The sequence below is a fragment of the Pipra filicauda genome, unplaced genomic scaffold (genome assembly GCF_003945595.2).
Source record: "Pipra filicauda isolate LSUMZ 115617 unplaced genomic scaffold, ASM394559v2 scaffold29_size4552773_pilon, whole genome shotgun sequence".
NCBI classification, from domain to species: domain Eukaryota; kingdom Metazoa; phylum Chordata; class Aves; order Passeriformes; family Pipridae; genus Pipra; species Pipra filicauda.
The window spans coordinates 4,458,236-4,484,325 of NW_024104420.1; the positions used below are offsets into that span (position 1 = coordinate 4,458,236).

General features: G+C 45.8%; 2 protein-coding genes across 3 annotated transcripts in view; both read right to left on the reverse strand.

Annotated features, from left to right (window-relative positions):
• The window catches only part of LOC113982226 (3'-5' RNA helicase YTHDC2), a 37,482-nt gene extending 24,280 nt beyond the window's left edge, over nt 1–13,202 (reverse strand). Inside the window, exons 1-8 of one of the 2 annotated variants that reach the window (XM_027710240.2) lie at nt 12,913–13,202; nt 12,539–12,629; nt 10,827–11,023; nt 8,452–8,651; nt 7,619–7,785; nt 4,782–4,884; nt 3,451–3,607; nt 1,465–1,572 (exon numbers count right to left, since the gene is read on the reverse strand). In XM_027710240.2, the coding sequence (XP_027566041.1) occupies nt 1,465–1,572; nt 3,451–3,607; nt 4,782–4,884; nt 7,619–7,785; nt 8,452–8,651; nt 10,827–11,023; nt 12,539–12,629; nt 12,913–13,093 (1,204 nt within the window). In that variant the 5' untranslated portion in view covers nt 13,094–13,202. The remainder of the gene's footprint in view (nt 1–1,464; nt 1,573–3,450; nt 3,608–4,781; nt 4,885–7,618; nt 7,786–8,451; nt 8,652–10,826; nt 11,024–12,538; nt 12,630–12,912) is intronic. The other variant, XM_027710241.2, reaches the window with a different exon arrangement.
• Nucleotides 13,203–16,217: 3,015 nt separating this feature from the next.
• On the reverse strand, nt 16,218–25,596 carry LOC113982279 (maestro heat-like repeat-containing protein family member 7). Its single transcript, XM_027710333.2, has 23 exons — nt 25,350–25,596; nt 25,004–25,065; nt 24,753–24,902; nt 24,413–24,567; nt 23,913–24,060; nt 23,456–23,643; nt 23,229–23,366; nt 22,622–22,736; nt 22,166–22,303; nt 21,734–21,910; nt 21,445–21,600; nt 21,032–21,127; nt 20,723–20,877; nt 20,309–20,456; nt 19,852–20,039; nt 19,625–19,762; nt 19,018–19,132; nt 18,697–18,834; nt 18,265–18,441; nt 17,976–18,131; nt 17,707–17,808; nt 17,183–17,285; nt 16,218–16,585 (listed from the first exon to the last, which is right to left on the reverse strand). The coding sequence occupies exons 1-23, from the start codon at nt 25,486–25,488 to the stop codon at nt 16,362–16,364; spliced, it is 3,306 nt and encodes a 1,101-aa protein (XP_027566134.2). The 5' UTR covers nt 25,489–25,596; the 3' UTR covers nt 16,218–16,361.
• Nucleotides 25,597–26,090: the final 494 nt, after the last annotated feature.

The window sequence follows — 26,090 nt, forward strand, 5'->3', positions numbered from 1 at the left end:
CTTCAGGAGTGAAATGTCAAGGAGAAGTGATACAATTCCTGCATATTACAACTAATTTTTGTGTACAAGTAGAAGAAAACAGTAGCAGACACCGGTGACTTAACTCAGCTTTTTCTATCCACAGTGATCAGAGCCAAACTCCATGATAAACATGTAGTTAGGATTGTATGTTACAGCTTTGAGGTTTGTCTTTTTTTTTTTTTCCATTTTAAATACTCAGTAGGATCATTACTTTCAGCTGCCAGGAAAACTTTTCAAATAATATATCTGCCTAACCAATTGAAAAAACCCCCCTCTTTAGTTCAAGTGTGTTACTGCTTCTGGGCTATATAAGTTAAATACACCTACGTCTGAAGAATGCAGTGAAAAATATTAATAATAGAAACCACTTCTATGCAAAATGTACAAAATCCTGCCTTCTCTAATGGCTGCACTTTAATTTGGCTGCACTTTAATTTGCACCCTAAAGTGAGCATATAGTATCTTATGGTTCTATAGTTTTCAAGTGGGCAAAGGCCACAGTTACACGTAATTCTACTCAATAATAACTACAAAAAAATTAACATTTATGAACTGAAAGCGATGAGAAGTGCAATCACTGAAAGAAAGTGAAAATTTTTTTTAAATCACTGTCCTAGTTAGAACAGCTGGGCCCAGTTCATCACTGGATGGGTGTAACCCAAAACTGTATATTCTATAGCCTTCCATGCCATTTCCCAGAAACTGTTGTCAATAGACCATTTGCACCCTCTGCCCAGAACAGCCTGACTCATCAGGCTACAAACTGGGTGCTAAGAGGCCTGCGAGATAGAAGGGTGTTTTTGTCCTCAGGCCCATTGAGGAACCCCCCGCCCTGAGGGAAGTACTGAGCATTCCTGCCTGAACTGGAGAATATATAATCTTGGAGTCTTGGGACTTTTTGAACCACTCGTGGGATCCAGAGGGAGACTGCAGATCACTGCTCTCGACCAGACTGCAACCACCACTCGACTGGACTGCAACCACCACTTTTCAACCAGACTGAAACCATCACCCTTGACCGGACTGCAATCACCACTCTTGACCAGACTGCACCAGCACTCTCACCAATAGGTTTTTCCCTCTCCTTTTACTTTGGACTCAGGGGGGCCAAAGAACACCACTCTGTTCATGCCCCAGGGTGCTGGGTTATACATTTGGGTTTCATGGGTTAAAACCAATTGTTTGTCTGTATAATCGTACTTATTGTATTAAATTGTTATTCTGGTTTATAATCTCTCTTTTGAGTTGAGTTCATTTCCCTGCTGGTTTACTTTTAAACCAGCACAATCACAAACTACATCAACATTGTAAACACAGAGTTTCACAATATTTGCTGTTATCTAACTTGCTGTCATCTCATTTAATATTCTGACTCTAAAATTTTAATTTTCAATCAATCAATGAGACTCATCACCACCCTTTTAGAATAAAAAGTCCACCAACCTTGCTGCTTCTCTTTTTTGTACTTTATCATCTCTTTGTTTGTATACCCAGTACTTCGTAAAATGTCCTCCAAAAACATTTCTTTAACTTCAAAAGGTCTTCCTTGGACTGAAAGTATAAAAAATTCATGAAAGATTAGATATTCCCTAGCTTTAATTATCATATTAATTTTTAAAAATAATTTTTATAGACAAAAAGAAGTGAATTAAATATAATTAGGGCCTGATTTAAGGAATTATTACTTTTCTTGAAAAGTCTTGTAAGAGTCCCTTCATTTAAGTCTATTTTCATTAAATGATTGGGCCACAAAAAAACCCCCACAATTCAAAAGGGAAATGCCAGCTGCATAGCTTGTTTCTCATTAATTCTTTTAAGTGTTGCAGTAAGAGATGTAAGACTGACAGTTATTTACTGCAATTTTATCGAATGAGAAAAAGAAAACAGACATTTTTGTTTAGGGGCACCAAAACAAATTCACTGCGTGAGACACCTGAATTCCATAATATAGGAGCAATTAATACAGCTTTACTGCAAGGTCCCACGAGCAAACCGGCACCTTTGTATTCAACTACCTTCTTTCATAAGAAGTATATGAGGAGAAAGACTCCTCTCAATGTCCTTAATTAGTGCAGCCAAATTTGGGTCTCTTTACCAAATACTTCCCAACAAATGAGACATTCCAATGGTCTTTATCTCCTAAGAATTTACTCTGATTTCTCTTTTAACATCACTGTTTTCTAGACCTTACTTGACCTAATTTATGGACATAAAATTCTGGTTTTATACAGGAAAAATTAATATCTCTACATTTTAAATTTCTGGTCCCTTAGCAGACATTTCCCACAGCTGAGTTTGTATCACCTAGGACTTTTCTATCCTTCAGAAAGAACAAGCTACAACTCACATATTTTTAGAAGCTGTTATGGAGGAAGTCTTCTAACATCAATCACAAACTCTACTACAGAACCCACAACTACAGCGTGTTGGATTCTGTGGTCAGGATTTTGCCAGCTATACTGCTGAAAGAGAATCAAACCTTTTCCATTACATTAACAAAGTATCTAAGCCCTATTGTTTTAATTTCTAAATTATCAAAAATTTAAAAAGCGCCTTTTCAATTGTGATTAGCCTGTGAAGTCCACTATCTGATAACAGTATAACCACTGCAGTAAAATGGAGACAGCAGTCAAAATTTCCAAAATAAACCTACTGAGCTAAAAGAATAGGAAGCTGCCATAAGAGTAAACTAGAAAGCCACACACCAATTACAACGAGGTTTCTCCTCTCAGAAAAAAAATTACCAAACACTAAAATCTGTGTCATTTCCAGATTCCTGCCTCCAACAAGCTGCAAGCTTCATTTTACTAGGCAGAATTTCCAAACTGAGAACTAGAAATAAACACTTCTTTACGTAAGTAAGAAAAATTAACTCTTTCTCAGGAATATCCACTAAAATTATCCAATGATTTTTAGAGAAGACTCTAAATAAAGCAAGGCATTGTGTGATTAAAACACAAAATCCTCATTTGCCTATGACTGTATTTCTGAAAAGAGCAGGTACAGTTATCTGTCTTTTATCCAGTAACCTGGATAAAAACAGTAATCTGTTGAGGCCTGAAGAACTAAAATCTACTGGTATGTATTAATAGACACATAGACAACACTCTTATAGATCCTAGGGTCTATATTGCCACAGACATTAGCACTTTGAGAACCTTTTCCTCCCTCCTTAACTGAACATGGAGGGGGCCAGGACAATCCTGCATTTACAGAACCTCCAGTGATAAAAACACTTCCCTCTGTAGTAGGTGCAAATAGTTACGAAACAACAAACATGAGTAAACAAAGAAAAAGCATTGCTGTAACTCCCAGTGTATTCATCACACGGCTTTTGTCAGGATGGTATGGTACAGTTCGATAAGATCTATGAGTTTCAGGGCAGATATTCTCACTTATCTGAGAATAAGTGTTCACATAAATACTTACTGTGTATTACTGGACAACATCCAAAATACCTAATAAAGAGATTTGCATCTAGAGCTGCACTAGAAATAATGAGTTTTAAATTAGTCTGGGTTTGCAACACATCTCTCAGTTTTATTAACAAGAAGTCACTGAACCTATCCCTCTCATGTACTTCATCCTATAACGAAAAAGAAAGAAAAACAAAAATAACAGATAAACATCACAGATACAAGATCACAACTTTTCACAAATACAAACTTTTTAGAAAATTAAAATATGTAATTTGGTGGTACATTACATTAAAATGTGGCAGTCTAGTAAGGATCCGTAAGTAAGGATTTTTTTAGAAACTATCCAAAAGTAAAAAAATACTCCAAAAGGTTTTATAAAGACACCAGAGCAGACTGCACTGTAATGTAAAAACCACACAGATCTTGATTTCAGAGATCAAAGTGAATGTCTGAAACTTCTCTAATTCTTGTACTTGAATCTCACTCCCAAGATAATACTGGAAACCACAAATCCTACAAATCTTATTTCAATAAAATCTCCCTTCACAATTGATGAGCATTTAAAGAACTGTATGGTACCAAACAATCACAAAAAAGATAGATTGCTTAAATCCGTTAAATCATGCACAAAGCTTATCATTAAGGCACGTGACCAATTAATCATTTTTGTCTATCTTCTGTTTTATGACATGAATGAATGAAACAAGAACCCAAATACAAGATTTGCAGGTTGAAGTCAAGCATGTATAAATCAGTCTCAGACTTTTTTACTCTTTAGTAAACAGACAGGGTTTTTTTCTGTTTTCAGCACTAGAGAGCTCTGGTTCCACTGACTTATCAAATTCCACAATACGAAATTCACATAATCATATATGAACATACTTAAGTAATTTGCTAGAAATTAGACTACGTATTATCTTGAAAACATTAGGCAAACAAATGAACTGCAAATTTGGTACTGCTAAAACAAGGACATAATAACAGAAATTCTGATATTCACACTGAACTGTATCTACATAAATCTCTCTAAGGTTTTTCTGCTGACAGAGGAAGTTCAGAAAAATTTAGACCTCTGCCCTCTACAACTGCACAACAATTCCAAAATTAATTACTGGTATGAACCTAAAATGAGATGCTTTTACAGGAGAAAAAGACCCAAAAATGGAAAAGCATGCATGCTACAATAAAAGCTCAGTAAATCTTTAAAGTTAACTGAGATGCTAACCAAACGAAAACAACTTAAATATTCAGTAAATTAATGCAGAAAACTAGGATGTCACCTTGCAGTTAACAAGTAATACATATTGCTCCCCCTCACATGAAATACAATAAAGTCCTTACCACAATAACATGTGTCACATTAGATAGGGTGCTGTCTCCTGCCATGAGCGTGCGAAGCAGGATGCCGTTAGTGCAAAATGTTACCAATGTCTTTGGAGAAACCCTATTGAACAGTTCATAAAGATACTTCAGTTTTTTGCACCACTTAAATGCTACTAGCTTTCCACTATTTATTGAAAATTAAAGGATTGAACCGCTGTTTACCAGAAGTGGAATCACAGTTCTCTCACCAAAGAGTTCATGCATACTCCTTGTTTATAAACTATGCCTGTTCCCAAAAAGTTCCTAAGGACTCCTAGTGCTCATGCTCCAAAACTTCAGACAAGGGATTAATTGACACGGTGAGATTCAATCTTTCTCTAAATTAATAAGCAAGTGAAACAGAACCTTGAGAACCCCTCCATGCTGTTTAATTTACTGGAAAATTCAGTGTGGACTGCTTTGGAAAAACAGGTTTCAATTCTTCAGCATATGCTTGGATATAGTCTTGATATTTGCCTACATGCGGTGGGTTGACCTTGGCTGGATTCCAGGTGCCCACCCAGGCTGCTCTATCACTCTCCTCCTCAGCTGGACAGGGCAGAGTATACAACAAAAGGCTCATAGGTCAAGATAAGGACAGGGAGAGATCACTCACAATTATCATCACAGGCAAAACAGACTTGACTTGGGGAACTTAGTTTACTACCAATTAAATCCATGTGGGAAAATAAGAAATAGAACCAAGTCTTACAACACCTTTCCTCACCCCTCCTTTCTTCCCAGGTTTAACTTCCTACTTTCTCTACCTCCTACCCCTCAGCAGTGCAGGGGGACAAGGACTCACTGGGAGGATTCATCACAGTCTTCACAAACTACTCCAGCATGGCGTCCCTCCCATGGGGCGGTGTCCTTCAGGAACAGACTGCTCCAGCATGGGACCCCAACGGGTTCACAAGTCCAGCCAGCAAACATGCCCCAATGCAGACTGCCCTCTCCATGGGGCCACAGGTTCTGTCAGGAGCCTGCTCCAGCACAGCCCTCCCACAGGGTCACAGGGTCCTTCAGGTAACCACCTCCTCTGGCATGGGGTCCTCCACAGGCTACAAGGGAATTTCTCCTCTAGTGCCTGAAGCACCTGCTCCCCTTCCTTCTGCACTGACCTTGGCATCTGCAGACTTGTCTGTCTCACAATAATCACAACCCTCTCTTTGCACTGCTGTTACTGCTGTGCAGATTTGTTTCCCCCCTTCTTATATATGTTATCCCAGAGGCACAACCACTGTCACCAGTGGCCTCAGCCTTAGCCAGTGGCTCCTCTTAGAGCCAGCTGGCACCAGCTCTATCAGACATGGGAAGCTTCTTCTCACAGAAGCCACCCCTACAGCCCATTCACTACCAAAACCTTGCCACACAAACCCAACACACTGTAACTGACTGAGTCACAAAGAAGTCAGCTGAACCTTTTCAAATGCTTTCATTTTTCAGGAATTTAAAAATCTTAAAAGTACATACTACCTCTTGCAGAGTTAGCTGTGCAAGTGAAAACTGCAATTGTCACTACTTTCTCCAGCACTGCCACTTAAGTAGTGAAAATTTCCAGAAAAGAAGGAAGATATAAGCTCACTAGGTACTATAGGTATATTTCTTCCCAAGTTTGGAATTCATCCCTCACTTCAAAAATCCTTTTACATATTAAATTCAAGGAACTCATACAAGATAGAAATGCTTTACTTTATCCATCTCTACTCCTTTCTTCTTCACTAGCCTTCTATAAATCAAGAATTCTGTGCTACTATAACCACTTCCACCCAATATCTTTTTTGGCAGGTGGAAACATTGTCATCTCTCCCTTTTGCTTTTTCTCCAGTGAACTTCTTGATTCGTCTTAAGCAGAGTCTTCTGCACCAGTTCCAGTAATTCTTCCATCTGACCTACACTTTATTCTTCTTCAGAGAGCATAATTCTTCCACACATTAGTCATCACCTTATTTGCAATTCATCTTTACTAGCTCTTTTAATCTCTTAATAGCCTTATGAGCTTTTGTATGACATTCAAATTCTTCTTTAACTTGGCTTTGCTGTTTAAATGCATTCATTAGCTATGTATCTTTATCCATACAAGCAACATAACCAGCTATACTTTTTGCCATCTTCTTCTCACTCATATGCCACCTAATGTCCATTCCTGAAAATCCCACTATCTACACAATTCAAAAACTTTAGCAACCACACACAATCTTCAGATTTACATCCATTTCTTCTCTGCTTTAGGATCAAATTCTTCAGGTCATCTAAAAATCTCTACTTTCATAGCACTTAATGTTTGAAATAAAAAAGCTGAAACAGAGTAAATTTAACCCAAAATAAATTGGTAAATAATGCTCAACTTCATAATTCACTTTCCAGTTTTGCTGTTGACCCTTTAACGTGCCCTATCAAGTCTCACCATGTAGCATTTGTTACAACATGCTGGTCTTCCTACCTATCTTCAAAGTTTGCAGAACTTTTGGATTGACAAATGTCAGAAGTAGGGAATAAAAAATAAAAGGGGGCAAGTGTAGACCTAATTTGAAAATATGACAAGGATTTTCACACACATCCTCCCTAGAAGACATCAAGAGAAATCACTTGCAGTTCCATTCTATAAAACAACTTACTACATGAAGCTCTAAAATATCAGAAGAAAACTGTCGTTTTCACTCTTAAATATTCATTACCCAAAATAACATATCCTACCTATACTTTACCCATGGGGATTTTACTGGGCTGTATCCCGAACATACTATAGTTTAAATCTACACAAGACTCAAGACACCAACACAAGATCAACTGACTTTAAAAAATATCATTATTACCTGCTTTCTAATCGGATCTGATAACCAATGGTCTGGCCAATCTTTTCTCTTCTTTCTGCTGCCACTCTTTCAGCCACAGCAAGTGCTGCCAAACGTCTTGGCTGAGTGCAAAATATACGACAGGGAGTTCCAGTTTTGTAACAGTCGTCAAGAATAAACTGAGGGATCTGTAAAGAAGTGGTTCAAATTTACTTTTTAGTTTGATAAAGTCATAGCTTTTTTACCATGGTGAGACAACTTAACTGCATCTTAATATTACATAGGTTGCAAAAGGCCTCACAAAAGGATTATCACCGCAAAAGTACTTGAAGTGGCAGAAAGGCCAAAAAAATAAATTTTTGCTGTTAAGTCTAATCTGTTTTAAAAAAACAAAACAAAAAACACAAGCAAACAAACAAAACTCAAACAAACAAAAACACCCTGAAGCTTCTCTCTCCTGTCTCTCAGAAAGATATAAAAAAAGCTGTGTAGGTAATCTTTCATTTTAATATGATAATATTCTACTCTAGATACTTAGAACAGAACTAGCTTTGAAAGGAAAAAGGCTGTACAAAATCATAGCTACCTTCCCTTCGATATTCTGTGATTATTTTAATAAAAAACTCATATCTATGAGAAAATTGTGCAGAACCATTTATGGTGTTAGTATGTAACTGTTGGCTTAGTTTTTAAAAAGTAGGAAAGTTAACTGAAACACAAGACTTTCAACCTTACAGGAAAACAAAAGCCTTAAAACTAGAGTAAAGAAATCCCTTATTACAGAAACATTAAAAATCTAGCATTACATTTTAATAAATACTGTTATCTCTTTTTATTTCATTAAAGAAACATACTTGAGTAGTTTTTCCTGATCCTGTTTCTCCTACAATCAAAACAACTTTATTGTCCTTTATTATTTTGACAATTTCTTCCTGTTTTTCAAAAACTGGTAGTGATTGCCTGAAGGAATCAAAGTCAGATTCTCCTCTTTTCACTGGAACCTGGGGTATACCATCATTGAGTCGTCCACTTGTCTTAATCACTTCTCTGCTTTCTGTGAAGAGAAGTCAAAAAATTACTTACACAGATACAAAGGAAAATCATTAAAACACTGCTTAAAAACTGTACTTGAAAAATTAACATTCCTAACTTTGTGTGCATCCCTGTAGATAAAGTGACAAACCCATCACATATTCAAAAATCATATTTGCAATAACACATCCTGTAATGGTACTTAAAATAAATATTTTTCAAAGGAATTTTTACTTTCATACATATTTTGAACAAAACCGGACTATTCCAATACATTTCTGAAAGTCAAAAATGAAGAGCTAAAAGAAAAATAGAAACTAAACCACATTGCCTTGGCCTTTGTAGCTGCTTACACATTCATATCTGCACAGCTTGCCATGAAATATCCACCATACAGTTAAACATTTAAATTATTCCAAAGTGACAAGCACGTCTTCTAACAAAAGGATAACTTTATTGTGATTCACATGCCTTCTTTCACATCCTCACTGGTCTTTTAAGACCTCCTTTCTGTCAGTCTTGCATAACCTAATATTCCAGTCCATAAGACTTGTGTTAACACATACCAATTGAACCATGCTGTATCTAGAGCCCTGGACCCACACAGCAGTGTGATGTATTAGAAAGCAAGGCATAAACAGCCAAAAAAAACCTGCTAGTCTTCTGAGGAGGCTACTTCAAATTCAGTACTGTAAATGCTATTCTATAATTCTGTAATAATTATTTTCCAGAAGAATTAGAAGCTCACTGTAAACTCAATTATACATATTTAGTGTGATTAACAGATTGACTTATTAAATTACAAGCATTCTCTTACCAAGACAGAAATGGACTAACAGATTAAAAGAGCCAAGGACCATTCTGGAGAAGAAAGATAAATTTTACACTATTCATTAATTTATGCCTTACATTCCTAAGGAAGTGCTTTTCAGTACTTTTATTATAGTTTCACTCTGTTCATTAAACAATTCTATTAAACAAATTAAACAACTGAAAAGGAAAACTAGCAAAGGAAGCACTTAAAGCATGAACATCATGAATCAGAAATACCTGATGAAACAAGCCATACTGGTATGTTTTCTGTTCACCACACTCATTTGTGTGTAGAAATACACCATACCTCTTACCTTCTCTTCCAGAGAAGAGCAACGAGGCTGGTGAAGGGACTTGAGCACAAGTCCTATGAGGAGAGGCTGAGGGAGCTGGGGTTGTTTAGTCTGGAGAAGAGAAGGCTTAGAGGCGACCTCATCACTCTCTTCAACTACCTGAAGGGAGGTTATAGCCAGGTGGGGGTTGATCTCTTCTCCCAGGCAACCAACAATAGGACAAGGGGACATGGGCTCAAGCTCTGCCAGGGGAGGTTTAGGTTAGATGCTAGGAAGAAATTCTTTACAGAGAGGGTTATCAGGCATTGGAACGGCCTACCCAGAGAGGTGGTGGATTCACCATCCCTGGAGGTTTTTAAAAAGAGATTGGACGTGGCCCTTAGTGCCATGATACAGTAATTGGAGTTGGATCAGGGGTTGGACTTGATGATCTTGGAGGTCTTTTCCAACCCGATCTATTCTATGATTCTATGATCTGTGTTAAAGAAACAATGTTATTAAAAGCATTGTTTAAAAAACTCCAATATTATATTATAAGTTATATACATATATGATATCCAGCAAACTCTTATATACCCTAGAAATCAAGAAGTTTAGGTAATAGCCTCTTAGAGACCAAATCTATTTTAGAAGATGACAAAACAAAACACAAAGTTCTTATTTTATCAAGAACACCGATTTCAAAAGGTAGAAAAGCCAGTCTCATCTTCTCATAAGGATGTTCTTACACAGAGTCACATTAACACTTGTTATTTCAATCTCACCTCATGGAACTTGCAGGAACCCACATTTCAGAAACGTACTTCTAAAAAATTTGGCTGGAACTGGCTCAAAGATTCAAAACTAACTCGACACAAGGGAGACACTGCAATGTGAGTGACATGACTGCCTGAGCTCCTCAAGACACCAGTTTTAAAAGACCCTATAATTAAAAGTCAAGAAAATTAATGGGATTGTTTGGAGGGAAGGGTGTCAGGTAGGGCAGGAGAGGAAACAGAATACAGAGGGGTGTGTTTTGTGGTTGGATTGTACATTGTTTTGACAAGTAGTGTTGATTGACAAGTCCATATCAGAAGACACACTGAACATACCAGATTCAACAGCACATGCACTCCCTCGCTCTGTCTTCGGCAGAAGTTCTGTTCGTTCTTTATTTGTGACAGGGAAATTCCGAATTAAAGTACAAACAGCATGTTTTGTAACAGGAGTCAAGGCACAAGTCATTACTGCACGTTTTAGTTCTGATCCATCCTTCTTCCTTACAGTTAGGTATCGATTTGCCCCTTTTCTGGGGAAAACAAAAAAGGCATTTTAGGAATAAGCAAACTAGTTACCCAAATGTAACAATCTTTGATCATAATTTTTTCAAGATAGTTGTCAATTTTTTTTCAAATATAATGTTATAACTAGAAACTTCCAAATTATGCCCTAAGTAGCATAACGCACACCAAAGTAACAGCAACATCCCCAATATCCACTACCAAAGGCACACTGTTCACACGAGATAGTGCAGCAGACACTGCAGACTTCAGATCACTATGCTCAGCACAACCTTACAATTAGGCCTCTGTAATGTGACATTCTTCTGCTGTCTTTGGTTAAAGGTCCATTACTGCATTTGCCTCCCAAAATACAGGCAGCTCTATCAATCAATACTGAGAGTTACTACACAAAACTAATTTCTAGACTAACTTAAGAGATCTAGAGGTTAAAAATCAACAAATAGGCAAAGCAGGCAAACAAGGTGCCTGCTAGTGACATTCCAAGCCTTAACAAAATCCAGTAAAACAAATTAAGATTCCCAGTATGTTCATTATCAAAAATCTTCTATTTAGAAATAGTGCCATAACATTTAATTGTATCACTGCATTTGTCCTCAGACTGAACTCGGACACAGAAATGTAAAGAGTAGTTGTAAACAAATTTGAAACGGAACCATCTTGTGCCTGGGCTACAATGACATAATAACCCTTTGAAAATGACTTCTCAGGGTAAGAACAGAAGGTCACACTAAGAGCCCAGCGCCCCGTTCCTGTCAGAAGCAGAAGAGTGGTGCAGGTACCCAGGTGCTGGCCCAGGCAGACTCTGTGAGGAGAGGCACAGCCACTCTAGCAGACTCAGTTTCTGTCCTCTTTACATCCTCACTTTAAGTATTTATACACACTGATGAGATCCCCCTGAGCCTTGTCTTCTCCAGGCTGAACAGTCTCTCTCACCCCTTCCTAAAAGGGGACATGCTCCAGTTCTTTCATCACGTTGTTGGTCCCTCATGGAACTCTCCCCCATCTAGGTCTCTGTCCTCCTGGTGATCCCAGTACCGGACACAGCACTCCAGGTGTAGCCTAATCAGTGCTGAGTAGCGGGCAAGGATGACCTCCCTCCACCTGCTGGCAACACTCCAACCCTCTTCTGCACTTCCCAATAGAGGCACTCTTTTGGACCTGCTGCTTGAAGTTACATTTCATCTGTCAAGGTGTGAGATTCTATGCAAAGCCTTTGAACATACAGGAGTCCATGAAAAAAACCAAAAGGAAGAACACATCTTGGAGAGAAGTCTTTTTTATGGACATGGAGTCCACAGGAGCAAGCTACCTCAAACTAGTATGTCACAAGGTTTTTTTAAGCAGACATCAGGTGCTAAATTTTATGTCTACGTTATAAAGGTTTTATTTTTTTCTAGTACTATTCCCTGGAACAGCTCAAGATATCCTAGAAGTACAGATCGTTTTCATGTTAGCAATGAAATTCCATAAATTCGCACCAAAAAGAGAAAATAATACATAGAAATCAGAGTCCAACTTACCCTTTACTTTTAGATATCAGTCCAAGAGACTGACAGAGCCGGTGAACAAACGCTCTTTCAGTACTAGTGAAAGAAGAGGGAAATTCCATTTCTAGAAAGATAATTTTAAAAAAGTAACAGCGCAGGAGGCAGTACTCTTGACATATTACCTCGATCCTACGAGGGTTTATCAATCCCCGAACCCACCACGCTCCCCCAGCACACCGGGACTGGCTGCCCCTGCACGCCCCTAAGGGGTCCCGGCGGCGCCGCCGCCCCGCTCGGGCAGGTCAGGGCCCGGCAGACGCCGCTCCCGGGGAGGAGCCCGCGGGCTCCGGTGTCCGCCGGCCCCGCTCCGGCCTCACCACTCCCCGGGGCCGGGCCGCCGCACACACCTGTGTCCTCTCCGTAGCGGAACCGCTCCAGAGCGAGGTTCACCGCGATCTCCACCTCCTCGTCCACGCGGACATCCCTCAGACCTTTGCCGCCTCGGACGCGGGCCGCCGCCGCGGCGGTGCCCGAGCCCCCCGCGCCCCTGCCGGGCTGCCTGGGCGGGACGTGCCTGGGCCGCGACATGGCTCCGCGGCGGGCAGGGGGCTCCGCGGCGGGCAGGGGGCTCCGCGGCGGGCAGGGGGCTCCGCGGCGGGCAGGGGGCTCAGCGCACCCCCCGTGAGCGCAGCGCCGCCGGCGCAGCAGCGGGCCCGGCCGGCGCGGGCCGTGACGCGCTGCTCAGGGCCCGGCAGGGAGGGGAGGGCGGAGCCGCCCCCTGCGCTGGCAGCGGGCGGTGCCGAGACCCGGCGGTGGTGTCTGCGAAGGGCGCAGCCGCATGATAAAGGAAAGGAAATGACTCTTAAAAGTGTGTACCGTTGGAGTGGTGCTAGGCAATAGTATCGCAGTCGGCCGTAACTAAAGAAGTAGCACTGATACCTGTCAGGTCAGGAATTATGCGATTTAATTGAATGACGGTATATGTAGGGTAACATCATCGCAGTCCTCAGCGTTGTTGTTTTGAATGTTTTACAGAATCACATAGTCATCAAGATTTTCCTTCTCTTTCTCCCCGTTCCATCTTTATTTCTTCCTCTCTTGTTTTGTCGTGACAAGGCGCAGCTATCATATTCTACCCCTTGCTCTGTACCAAAGTCTGTGCTGAGGACTAGGAGCTTGTTGAAGTTAGTTGTAAAAGTTGAGAGCTTGTTAATCAACACTTCTACGATTATAGAGTGGTCTAGTTGCCAGAATTAAGGCAATTGTATAATAAAAGGATAGGAGTTCCCTGATACATGGACTGGTATCTTTGTTCAGCCCGATGAGAATTTACAATGAACATTACATCCCCAGCCAAATGGGTCGCAGTGTGGTCGGACAGGGAAGTTTCCTTAAGAGTTTGGCAATCCAAATGGGACCCTAGCCCACCACTGTCAGAGCCCTTTTCCAAACATCCAAACTAGCAAAAAGGGAACAGCCAAACTGTGTGAGTTCACCTGGGACCTTTGGAGCAGGGAAGATTCAAAGGATGAGTGTTAAAATTCTCAGAGCATATTCAATATAAATCATAAGAATCTCAAATTATTACTATTAAATTTCTCAGATTATTTTAGTCTCTCTGTTGCTGCAGCATTTTTTACATAGTTGGTGAAATTACTGTAGTGGGTCAAGTATGGGTGAGCAGCCTGATCAGCGAAAGGCACACATAAAAGGGAGTTTTTAGGGTCTCTCCCAAGTCGCACAAGGGACTGAGGTAGCTCGTAAGGCGTGCAGAGGACTGGGGTCCCCTGTAAAACATGCAGGGAGCTTGGAGTCGCTCATAAAGCATGCAGGGGCTCATAAGGCGTGCAAGGGGACTTCAAATTTAGAGTCTGCTGTTGAACATCGGTCAGTCAGTCCTAAGCACCAGGAAAGCGCTGTTCCGAATGGATGGTTCATGATCTCTGATGGTCTTCACTGATTGGAGTGGGGAGATTGGTTCAGATCCCCAAATCTGGAGTGGCAGAGATGGGTGGTGCGTGGCACCTAGTCTGCTGATGTAACCCATCCCAGAGAAACCATCACGAGCTCTGGGGAGAACTCCACCGGTGCACAGTAGGCTCTCACCAGCCCGTGGCCATCCGGGGGAGGGGGAAATTCTGCAGCAGGCTGTACCCGTATCCACAGCAGGTCTCCAAGGTGAACAGCCCATCTCTCAGCATTGCATTGCAAACACTGGGGGATGATTTGAGGGATTAACTGAACCTCAGGATAGCAAGAAAAGATTGATAGGAGAGTTGCTTAAGCATTTAGAAAGATATAGATGTGCTATATCATGTGTGATAGGCAGTGTTTTAGTGTGTGGTGATTCCTTCAAGACAGTCTAAGTTTTCTTTGCAACTAATAGGCAATTGGTGAACAGATGGATCATGTCCCTAGAAAGCACAAACACCCACTGAAAGAATTGTTCGCTCTGGGTTGCTGCTGTGTGCACATGGAATCTCTTCAAAAAGAGGGAACCACGAAGATCTGCATGTAGAGGCACACCATGTGCTATTTGTAACTACTTGAATTGATTGTTTTGGTGTAAATTGGAAATACCATGCCTGGAGGAGGTTCTCTAGAAGACATATGTCAGCTGAAACACTGCTTTATTTTTTGTATGTATATGAGATTCTTGTGGACTACTACTTGCTTGTAATGATGGTAATTTTGTGTATATTTTTAAAAAATTATAAAAGCACATTTTTCTACGTATGCATTTATTTCGGTATCAGCTCTTGTACAATCGGTTCATGTAGGTGATTTCTCATTAGCAAATTGTGATGAGAATGCTTGTATACTAGATGTATTGCACTAGCAAAAAGGGAACAGCATGCATCTCCATCCAAACTTCAGCTGTGTCAAAAGGAAAGATAAATATTTGGCTGTATTTTGGGGAAGGGGCAATGAGTGATAGATCCAGAAAAAACAGAGGCCATAATTAAACTCCCACGTCTGGTTTTCTTGGAGCTATGGGATTCCCAGTTAGGAGAAATGGCTAAGTCTCTGACTGAGGCAACTGAGAACTAGGAGCCAGAAAATAGCTAGTGGAGAGGTACTGTAGAAATTCGGACCTGATGAGAGATCTCTTGCAACCAGATCCAGTTGCAGCAGGGGCACCAAGTCAATTGAACCAGACAGGGGTGCTCATTTTACAGCAAATATAATCAATCAACTGAATATGTCATTAAGAGATCAGTTGGTTTGAAGATGGTGCTAATAACACCAAGTTTGCAGGTTCGATCCCCATATGGGTCATTCATTTAAGAGTTGAACTTGAGGACCTTGTAGGTCCCTTCCAACTCAGCGTGTTCTGTGTGTGAACTTATACCCCAGTTAAGACCAGCTTGTTGGATGGAGATGAATACTTGTCCCAGTACATTGACAAGTAGTGAATGATGAGTAACAGACTTTTGAGAATCCTGTGTGATTTTATATTGATAATCATTTCTGCCCTTAATTGTGTTAAGTTTGTTACTTGTTATAATGTTGTATGTTAGGGCAGTGGTTAAGTGCCTTGAAACTTTCCTTTTGTCCCTTTCAATGTATTAGCTGGTATGCTCAATTAAAACAAAGTTAGGACTGTTGAGGAGTACATTCAGTGCAGATAGGTCAGTGTGCAGCTGCAGTGCAAGCTGCAAATTGGGCTCTGGATAGCAGGAGCCTGAGATAAAAGGTCCTGAACTAGTGCTGATATTTGCATAAAAGAACTTTCCTTAAAAGACATAAAGAAAAATGGTCTTAGAGAAGAGTTGTCCTGTGGGTCAGGAGAGGCCAGAAGCCACCTAGTATTTCCTGCACACTCAGGTGGCCCCAGCAGACAGAGCTCCCAGGATTAGCTCTGCAGAGACCTCCAGCAGTGTGGCCGACCACTGTAGCAGACAGAAGGCCAGCCATTGTCCAAGAGAGAGGGCCGCCTCCTCCACGCCATGCGGAGCTGGTTTTGCAGCAGCCTGAATCTGAAGGAAGGATGTCTCTCTACAGCTCTTAGAAAGTGCAGGGTTTGAGTTGCGAGGTTTGAGATGGAGGTGCTAAAGTTATTTGTCGTGCCTTGACGTGCTGAAACAGAGAGGAACAGAGCCAAGGTTTAGGGACCTCAGGAACCCCTCTTGCCAGAGTCACCCCACCCAGCCCTTCCCATGGTCAGAAGGGAGTAGGAACTAAGAGGGTAAGCCCTAAACTGTTTGCCATGAATACCACACAAGCTCGCCTAAAGTCTCTCTCTGCTCTGCCCACACTGCCCTTTGTCTGGGCAGGGAGCAGAACCCTCTCCAGCTGTCCAGGATCCTTCCTCCTTTCATGCCAGTCCCTGCTGACAGCCTGCTGCCCTCATTCACCCTCACAGGTGACCTGGAGCAATTCTTCCTGCCCCCTCATGTGCCACCTGATGTGCCCTAGGAACACACAGCCTATCATGGCCTCAGCAGCACAGCTCCCTGACACCAGCGCTGCCAGCCCAGCTGCACGTACTCCTCCCCTTGGCAGGACTGAGCCACGTATAAAGCACAAGGGCAAGGGTAGGAGAGAGTGGCAGAGAGTCCTGAGACGTAGTCAGGGTACCACAGCCACTGGGCTGGGTCCTGCTGCCAGTGCAGCAGCTAGAGCTGAGGCCAAGCTGCAGTGGGGCGGCAAGGGACTCTGGGGGTTGTGGCTCACCAGTGAGCCTGATGGCTGCCTCTCGCATGGCCTTCTGTGGGCTATGCAGGTATGACACGGACTGGCGCAGGTACTCGTCTGCTCTGCTTCTGTCCTCTGCCAGCTAGAGAGAGCAGAAGGGGACACAGGGAAGGGTTGGCACTGATTCTTTCCCTTGGCTGAGCAGCTCCTGCACCCAGGACTGACATTCCCTGCTTGGACACCCATGACACCCAGCCAGCAGCTGGCTGGTGCCAAGGTTTGAAGGGAGCAGAGGGCTGAGTGCTCCCCAGGGAGCCCCAGTATCACTCCGATGCCAAAGCACAGCTGGGTCAGGACTCTGTCAGCACCCTGGCTCAGGGAGGGAGAAGAGCCTGGAGAAGAGCTTGCTGGGCCACACACCCGAGGAGAGTAGTGCGTGGGGTGCAGGCTGGTGGTGATGCGTGCAGGAGTGGGCAGGGGCCACAGCTGGCACCCTCACACACTGAGTATCGGGAGCAAAGAGCTTGTTCAGGCTGGGTCTGGGGCTTCAAGGCCATCCTTACCAGGCACTCGCCGAACCTCCACATCTCTTCTGTCTTCAGCAGCTCCTCAAGATTCCACTTCTTCAGGAACTTTGTTGCTTGAAGCAGGGTTTCCCAAGAGGCCTGCAGAGTCAGAGAGACTGGGAGATGGCACAGCAGCCCAGGACACAGGACCTGCATCCCTGTGGCCAAGGCCAGGAGGAGGCAGGAGCACTGCAGTCTGCAAGGTGTTAGGGCAGAAGGCAGTTGAGCCCCCTTCACAGGGGACAGCAGGAGCTCAGAATCCTCACCTGCACCACACACTGGTTCTCATCATACATGTGATAGAAGAGCGGCAACAGGCTCTGGTGCACATTCTTCTCCAGGAGCTTTTTCTCCTCTTCTGGTACCAACTCCATTAGCACTTGAAAGAGGTGAATGGAGAGGAGCTGCACATGGCTAGTGTCCTAGTGGAAATGAAGAGGGCAAGACCTCAGCACCAGCGTCTCCAGGCCCACCTGAGCATGGGCCTGAAATTCCACAGGGTATAAAGTTTCGTGGCAGCACCCAGTGCCCCTGGCAGGAGGCACAGAGCCTTACATTCTCAAATAGTGGCAGGAGTGCCTCAGCCAGCTGCACAGCAATGGAACTGACAATTGAGACATCTGCGTCCCGGATCACCTCACTGAGCACAGAAAGGGTCATGCCCACCACCTCTCCGTCCTGATCCTTCAGTACCTCTGTGAAGCTTTCAGTCAGGGCCAGGATTGAGTTGGCCTGCGTGGAGCACAAAGCAATGTTCTGAAGCAATCAAAGGCTGCATTGCCAAAACCACTCCAGCAGTTCAACCACACGCCACTGCCTCAGAACGAAGAAGCCAGAGGCCTGTTCTGAAGGACTCTGGTGGCTGAATGGGGAGTCAGGAATGCTGGCAGCAGGTGACACAGCTCCTGAAGCCCAGACAAGTCCAAACTACTGTGTTACCCAGCCCCACATGGCCAGCACAGCTTCAGCCAGCTGCCTGCTTCTTACCATAGAGGGTCTCTTGCAGAGCAGTAGGAGGCATCTGAGCAGCAGGAGATGCATCTCTCTGCAATCTCTCCTGAGGTAGATTGGGACAAGCTGCAGGATGCGTTCATCCCATTTATCTAAGTTTAGGCAAGGCAGAAGCTGAAATGACAGAGCAGTGAGAGCAGTCATACCTGTCACCCCTGCAGCAGGGGGCCAAGGGCGCACAGCAGAGCCCACCCTCTGCCCCAGCTCCACAAACTGCAATTCCACCAAAGCTGTGTGTCAAACCGGGCAGAGTGGAGGGAGGCAGCTCAGCGAGGCAGCACTTGCCATCAGGCTCACCTCAACAAAGAATGCCATGGCAGAGACTTCCCAGCGAGCCTCCTCTCTGCGGAGCAGCCTGAACAGGTAGCGTGCAATCCGGTAACACAAGCACTGTGAGACCCTGAGCATTGCTCTGGAGGAGGAAAAAAGGCATCATTGACCCTGAGCAGGGTGGGCAAACCTCTCCTGAGACTGAATTACCAAAGCCTGATCCTTCCCCACCACCTCTCAAAAGGAGAAAGGCAGTACCCAACACCAGCAGGGACTGTTGAGGATGACCAGACTGAAAAAACACCTTCCTACGCACAGGGGATATGAGCAACCAGGCTGTGGATGGCCATCAATGGTTGGCCCCAAATCTCTCTGGCCCTGACAGGCTATCCTCAGTGAGGTTCCCTGCAGACAGACCTCTTGTTCTGTGCCATCAGCCCAGGACTCACGGGAGGCCATGCCGGCACTTTGGGTTGTGGCTGTTCCAGAGCACCCAGCTCTCCCAGGCTTTTCCACTCTGCAGGGCCATGCCTCAGTGACAAGTCCCTCTCACCCACGACCACAGGGATTATGTCGGGGCCACCTCATCTCCTGGGGAGAAATGATAGGGGAGCATGGAGAAGGGAGGTCTCACCTGGCCAGCAGACCCACTGCATACTGGTGATTGTCAATGTTGAGGAATGTGTCCCAGCCACACTCATGTTCAACTTCAGACACCACATCCTCATACTCAAGATGGCAGAGCAGTGATTTCATGGTCTGCACTATGAATCTGTGTACAGAGCAAAGCCCAGGTCATGCCAGGATTCCTGAGCCCAGCTCCAAGGGCATGGGAGGGACGGGAGGACTGTGATGGAGCACCTGTTGGGGTTGGTGGGAAGGCAGTGCTCCTGCTGGCATCTCCTCCAGAAGGTATTGACATCTACTGGCATCTGCGCTGTGCTGGAGAAGATTTGGAATAGCAGAGCCACAAAGAAGCAGGGGAAATACATCATCAGTGCCTCTGGATGGTTGGGCAGATGGGTGATCTCCCACAGTGCTACAGTTGCCTGCAAAAAACAAAACACCCAGAGACTGCACTCAGCCCTGAGACATCCCCATGGCAGGGCCCAAGTGTGGGAGGGTGAGGTTCAGGCATTGCCCTGGTCCAGGGGAGATGCAGGGGGAGCTTCTGACATGGCTGCCTCTGAACCTGCCCTTAACCAAGATTTCCAGCCCATCACATGAGGTGGGGAGATCACTGGTGCAGGAGGAAGGATAGAGAGATGCCAGAGAGGTAGCCCCTGAGGATGTGCTACGGTCTAGTCCAGCAACTCACAGCCAGGGAGAAGATGTCTGAGTCGTCCTTGTCAGAGGTGGATGTGCTGTGCAGCGGCCAGTCCTCCAGCACGCACAGCAGCTCCGGCAGCACCTTCTCCGCAGCTCTGCTTGAGGAGACGATTGCCTTCCACATGGTCACAGCAGCTCTGCAGGCCCAGAATTCTGTGTCAGTGGGGTCTTGGTCACAAGACCATGGCCTGGGCAGCCCTAGAGGCCCTGGCTGGCCACCAGCCCTGCCTCTGTCCACTGAGTAGCACTCAGTGAGCCTGCCTCTGCAGGTAGCAGGCAGACAAGTAATGGTGCCCTGGAGGGTACAATTGACATGGCACAACAGGGAAACAGAGGGGTCATGGGTCCGATGAGCTCTAATCGCTTGTGAGTCCTCAGCACTCAAAGCAGATAAACCTCATACCTGTCACATGATGGGGCACAGCGCAGAAGGGTCACCACCACATCATGAGACTGTACAAGGCTCATCTCCTGAAGGCTCTTGTCCAGTCTGTGCTCAGCAGACACATCCATTATGAATGTGAGCCATTGGTACATGTCCCTCACAATGCTTGGCACCTGGAGGAGACATAGCAGGGAACTGGATTGCTGATAGAGCATGGCATTTCCCCAGCTTCCCACGAGAAATGTTTCCTTTTCTACAACACTGTGCTGGCCTTAAAAGGGATTCTGAGTCCCCAGGATGAGTCTAGGGCTTTGAATCTATTCTCACCAGGCACTTGTCAACACTCCATGTCTTTTCCAACAGTTGCTCGAGCTTCCTCTCCTGCAGGAACATGTTAGCTTGAAGCAGAGTTTCCCAAAAAGCCTATAGAGCAGCAGATACCGGGAGATGGAACCACTGATGAGGGCACAGGACCTGCATCCCTTATACCTTGACAAGGCTCCTGGCCTTTCCTGGCCCTTAGTGGGAATATGCAGCATCTGGGAAACTTGTCCATCAGTGGGTTTGGTGCCTGGGTAAAGTGATGGGTCAACCCCCATCTCAGGCATCTGGTGCTGCCAGGACAGGAGAACAGAGGTTCCCAGAACTGCTGCTTTGTAGCTAAGAGCAGGAAGAGATGGGAGCGCAGGAGGCAGTTGAGTCACCTCCAACATGGACACCAACATTTCAGAAGTCCTCACCTGTGCCACACACTGGTTCTCATCATGCAAGTGGCGGAAGAGTAGGAACAGGCTCTGGCGCACATTCTTCTCCAGGAGCTTTTTTCCGTCTTCCTCTACCAACTCCATTAGCACTTGAAAGAGGTGAATGGAGAGGAGCTGCACATGGCTAGTGTCCTAGTGGAAATGAAGAGGGCAAGACCTCAGCACCAGCGTCTCCAGGCCCACCTGAGCATGGGCCTGAAATTCCACAGGGTATAAAGTTTCGTGGCAGCACCCAGTGCCCCTGGCAGGAGGCACAGAGCCTTACATTCTCAAATAGTGGCAGGAGTGCCTCAGCCAGCTGCACAGCAATGGAACTGGCAATTGAGACATCTGCGTCCCGGATCACCTCACTGAGCACAGAAAGGGTCATGTCCACCAGCTCTCCGTCCTTATCCTTCAGTACCTCTGTGAGGCTTTCAGTCAAGGCCAGGATAGTGTTGGCCTGCATGGAGCACAAAGCAATGTTCTGAAGCAATCAAAGGCTGCATTGCCAAAACCACTCCAGCAGTTCAACCCCACACTACTGCCTTAGAACGAAGAAGCCAGAGGCCTGTTCTGAAGGACTCTGGTGGCTGAATGGGGAGTCAGGAATGCTGGCAGCAGGTGACACAGCTCCTGAAGCCCAGACAAGTCCAAACTACTGTGTTACCCAGCCCCACATGGCCAGCACAGCTTCAGCCAGCTGCCTGCTCCTTACCATAGAGGGTCTCTTGCAGAGCAATAAGAGGCATCTGAGCAGCAGGAGACGCATCTCTCTGCAATCTCTCCTGAGGTAGATTGGGAAAAGTTGCAGGATGCGTTCATCCCATTCCTTTATGTTAAGGCAAGGCAGGAGCTGAAACATACAGAGGACTGACTGTGGTCATATGTGGTGTTTGTGGCATAATATGATGCCGAAATACAGGCAGAAAGTTATTTGCTTCTTGTCCTTCCATCATGTCCAGGCACTGCATGTAGATAAGCAAAAGAATCTTGAAAATGTGAAGCTGAAGTGGGAAGCAGGCTTGACTCCAGCAGCAGGGGGCCAAGGGCGCACAGCAGAGCCCACCCTCTGCCCCAGCTCCACAAACTGCAATTCCACCAAAGCTGTGTGTCAAACCGGGCAGAGTGGAGGGAGGCAGCTCAGCGAGGCAGCACTTGCCATCAGGCTCACCTCAACAAAGAATGCCATGGCAGAGACTTCCCAGCGAGCCTCCTCTCTGCGGAGCAGCCTGAACAGGTAGCGTGCAATCCGGTAACACAAGCACTGTGAGACCCTGAGCATTGCTCTGGAGGAGGAAAAAAGGCATCATTGACCCTGAGCAGGGTGGGCAAACCTCTCCTGAGACTGAATTACCAAAGCCTGATCCTTCCCCACCACCTCTCAAAAGGAGAAAGGCAGTACCCAACACCAGCAGGGACTGTTGAGGATGACCAGACTGAAAAAACACCTTCCTACACACAGGGGATATGAGCAACCAGGCTGTGGATGGCCATCAATGGTTGGCCCCAAATCTCTCTGGCCCTGACAGGCTATCCTCAGTGAGGTTCCCTGCAGACAGACCTCTTGTTCTGTGCCATCAGCCCAGGACTCACGGGAGGCCATGCCGGCACTTTGGGTTGTGGCTGTTCCAGAGCACCCAGCTCTCCCAGGCTTTTCCATTCTGCAGGGCCATGCCTCAGTGACAAGTCCCTCTCACCCACAACCACAGGGATTATATCGGGGCCACCTCATCTCCTGGGGAGAAATGATAGGGGAGCATGGAGAAGGGAGGTCTCACCTGGCCAGCAGACCCACTGCATACTGGTGATTGTCAATGTTGAGGAATGTGTCCCAGCCACACTCATGTTCAACTTCAGACACCACATCCTCATACTCAAGATGGCAGAGCAGTGATTTCATGGTCTGCACTATGAATCTGTGTACAGAGCAAAGCCCAGGTCATGCCAGGATTCCTGAGCCCAGCTCCAAGGGCATGGGAGGGACGGGAGGACTGTGATGGAGCACCTGTTGGGGTTGGTGGGAAGGCAGTGCTCCTGCTGGCATCTCCTCCAGAAGGTATTGACTTCTACTGGCATCTGCGCTGTGCTGGAGAAGATTTGGAATAGCAGAGCCACAAAGAAGCAGGGGAAATACATCATCAGTGCCTCTGGATGGTTGGGCAGATGGGTGATCTCCCACAGTGCTACAGTTGCCTGCAAAAAACAAAACACCCAGAGACTGCACTCAGCCCTGAGACATCCCCATGGCAGGGCCCAAGTGTGGGAGGGTGAGGTTCAGGCATTGCCCTGGTCCAGGGGAGATGCAGGGGGAGCTTCTGACATGGCTGCCTCTGAACCTGCCCTTAACCAAGATTTCCAGCCCATCACATGAGGTGGGGAGATCACTGGTGCAGGAGGAAGGATAGAGAGATGCCAGAGAGGTAGCCCCTGAGGATGTGCTACGGTCTAGTCCAGCAACTCACAGCCAGGGAGAAGATGTCTGAGTCGTCCTTGTCAGAGGTGGATGTGCTGTGCAGCGGCCAGTCCTCCAGCACGCACAGCAGCTCCGGCAGCACCTTCTCCGCAGCTCTGCTTGAGGAGACGATTGCCTTCCACATGGTCACAGCAGCTCTGCAGGCCCAGAATTCTGTGTCAGTGGGGTCTTGGTCACAAGACCATGGCCTGGGCAGCCCTAGAGGCCCTGGCTGGCCACCAGCCCTGCCTCTGTCCACTGCCCCTCACCAGCAGCACTCAGTGAGCCTGCCTCTGCAGGTAGCAGGTAGACAAGTAATGGTGCATTGAGGGACACAAAGGGAGTGTGGCAATGGGCTCTGTGGCTGGCATAGCACAGCTGGCACACAGAGGGGTCAGAGGCACCTGAAAATCTCTATCTGTCTGGCAGCCCACATGAGATTGGCTCTGTAGGCTGGTGGGCTCTAATGGCTTGTGAGTCCTGAGCCCTCAAAGAAGGTGGGCTCCGTACCTGTCACACGATGGGGCGCAGCGCAGAAGGGTCACCACCACATCATGGGGCTGTGCAACTGTCATCTCCTGAAGGGTCTTCTTCAACCTGTCTTCTTGAGACATATATGTGATCTTCATAAGCTGTTGGTGAATGTCCCTCACAATGGTTGGCACCTGGAGGATACACAGCAGAGAACTGGAGTGTTGATAGAGTGAGGCATTTCAACAGCTTCCCATGAGAAATGCTTCCTTTTCTACCATATTTTGCTGATCTGAAAGTCTGTTGGATGGCCAGCAGACCCAGCTTGAGAGGGTTCACGTTTCATGGGGGACTCCAACCCTGGCCACAAGTTACGTACTTTATTCAAATGGGAGCTGCCACTTCCCATGATAATATCTGCTATGGCAGCACAATCCTCTGCTTTGCAGGAGCTGGAGGTTGCCGTGCCCCCAAGGACCATGGTGGTCTTGTCTTCATGATCAGTGGTCTTATGGAAGTCTGAAAACATCTAAGGGCAGGGAAGAGAAGGATGTCACATCCAGTGCTCTGACAGCTGTCATCCACTAAGCAGAAACAGCAGCCCCATCCCAGGCATGGAAGTCTGGATACCTGTGTGCATCTGTAGAAGAGTCCATGGGTGTGCTCCTCCTCTGGCAGTTCCCCAAGTGGATCTGGCAAAACCCAAGAACAGTCAGAGCTTAGGGACTGCAGGAGAGGCTGGAGAACACAGTCAAGCCTTCCACTCCCCTGGTGGGGACAGTCCTGGGACATGAAATAGTGGAGGCACCAACCCCTGTCTCTTCTGGCAGCAGCTTGGGGCTGAGGGTGCCTGGTGGATGGAGATGGATGCTGGGGTAATCAGCTCCATTCCCACTTCCCCTTGCTCCCTGGGGATGTCCACGGGGGATAGGATTGGGCTGCAGCCCTAGCCCTATGGCCCAGCTCAGCCACTTACCTGTCTGCAGTGGCTGGACTGTTTCCACTTTTTCAGTCTGTTGTGCTTGGGCAGCCCCTCGGCCTTTCTCCTCCTCCCCCTCCTCCCCTCCCCCCCCAACCCAGGCCAGCCAGGGCATACTGGGCAATTTTTCCGCCATCCCACTGAATTTTGCATCAGAAAAGCATGAAGTGGTTGTACAGAGGCTCCTTGCAGCACCCCTTTGTCCTATCCTGTCTTATTTTGTCTGCCAGCAGTATGTGGGGTGGCTGTGTCAATGCCAGAGACAGGTCACAAAGGCAGTGGCTCACAGAGGGCTCTGTGACATGTGCCGACAATTGGCAGTGCCTATTGTGGTAGGTAGTTGCTGTGAACATATGTTTATTGATGGAGAGATCATGTTCATACAGAAGATGTCTGAACTATGGGCATGTGTTGCCTTGAGGATGGCTCCAGACGTGTTCTTTACCTGGATTCTCTGTCAGATCTTTTCTCAAACCCCTATGTCTTCATCCTCCAAGGTTCTCATGCTTGTCCCAATGGGTCAGACAGCAACCTCCCCACAGGCCTCTTGTAATACAGCCCAAATAGACAGGGAGACAAAACATACCACATCAAAGTCACCTCATTTGTAGCACAAAAAAGCACAACCCAGAAGGCCTTTCCCTCCTCAGCAGGGCATCAACACCGATGACAATGCTGAAAGTGGGGATACTGGGTTCTTCTGCCATACTCTACCCCGGCACCACCATCATGATCCAA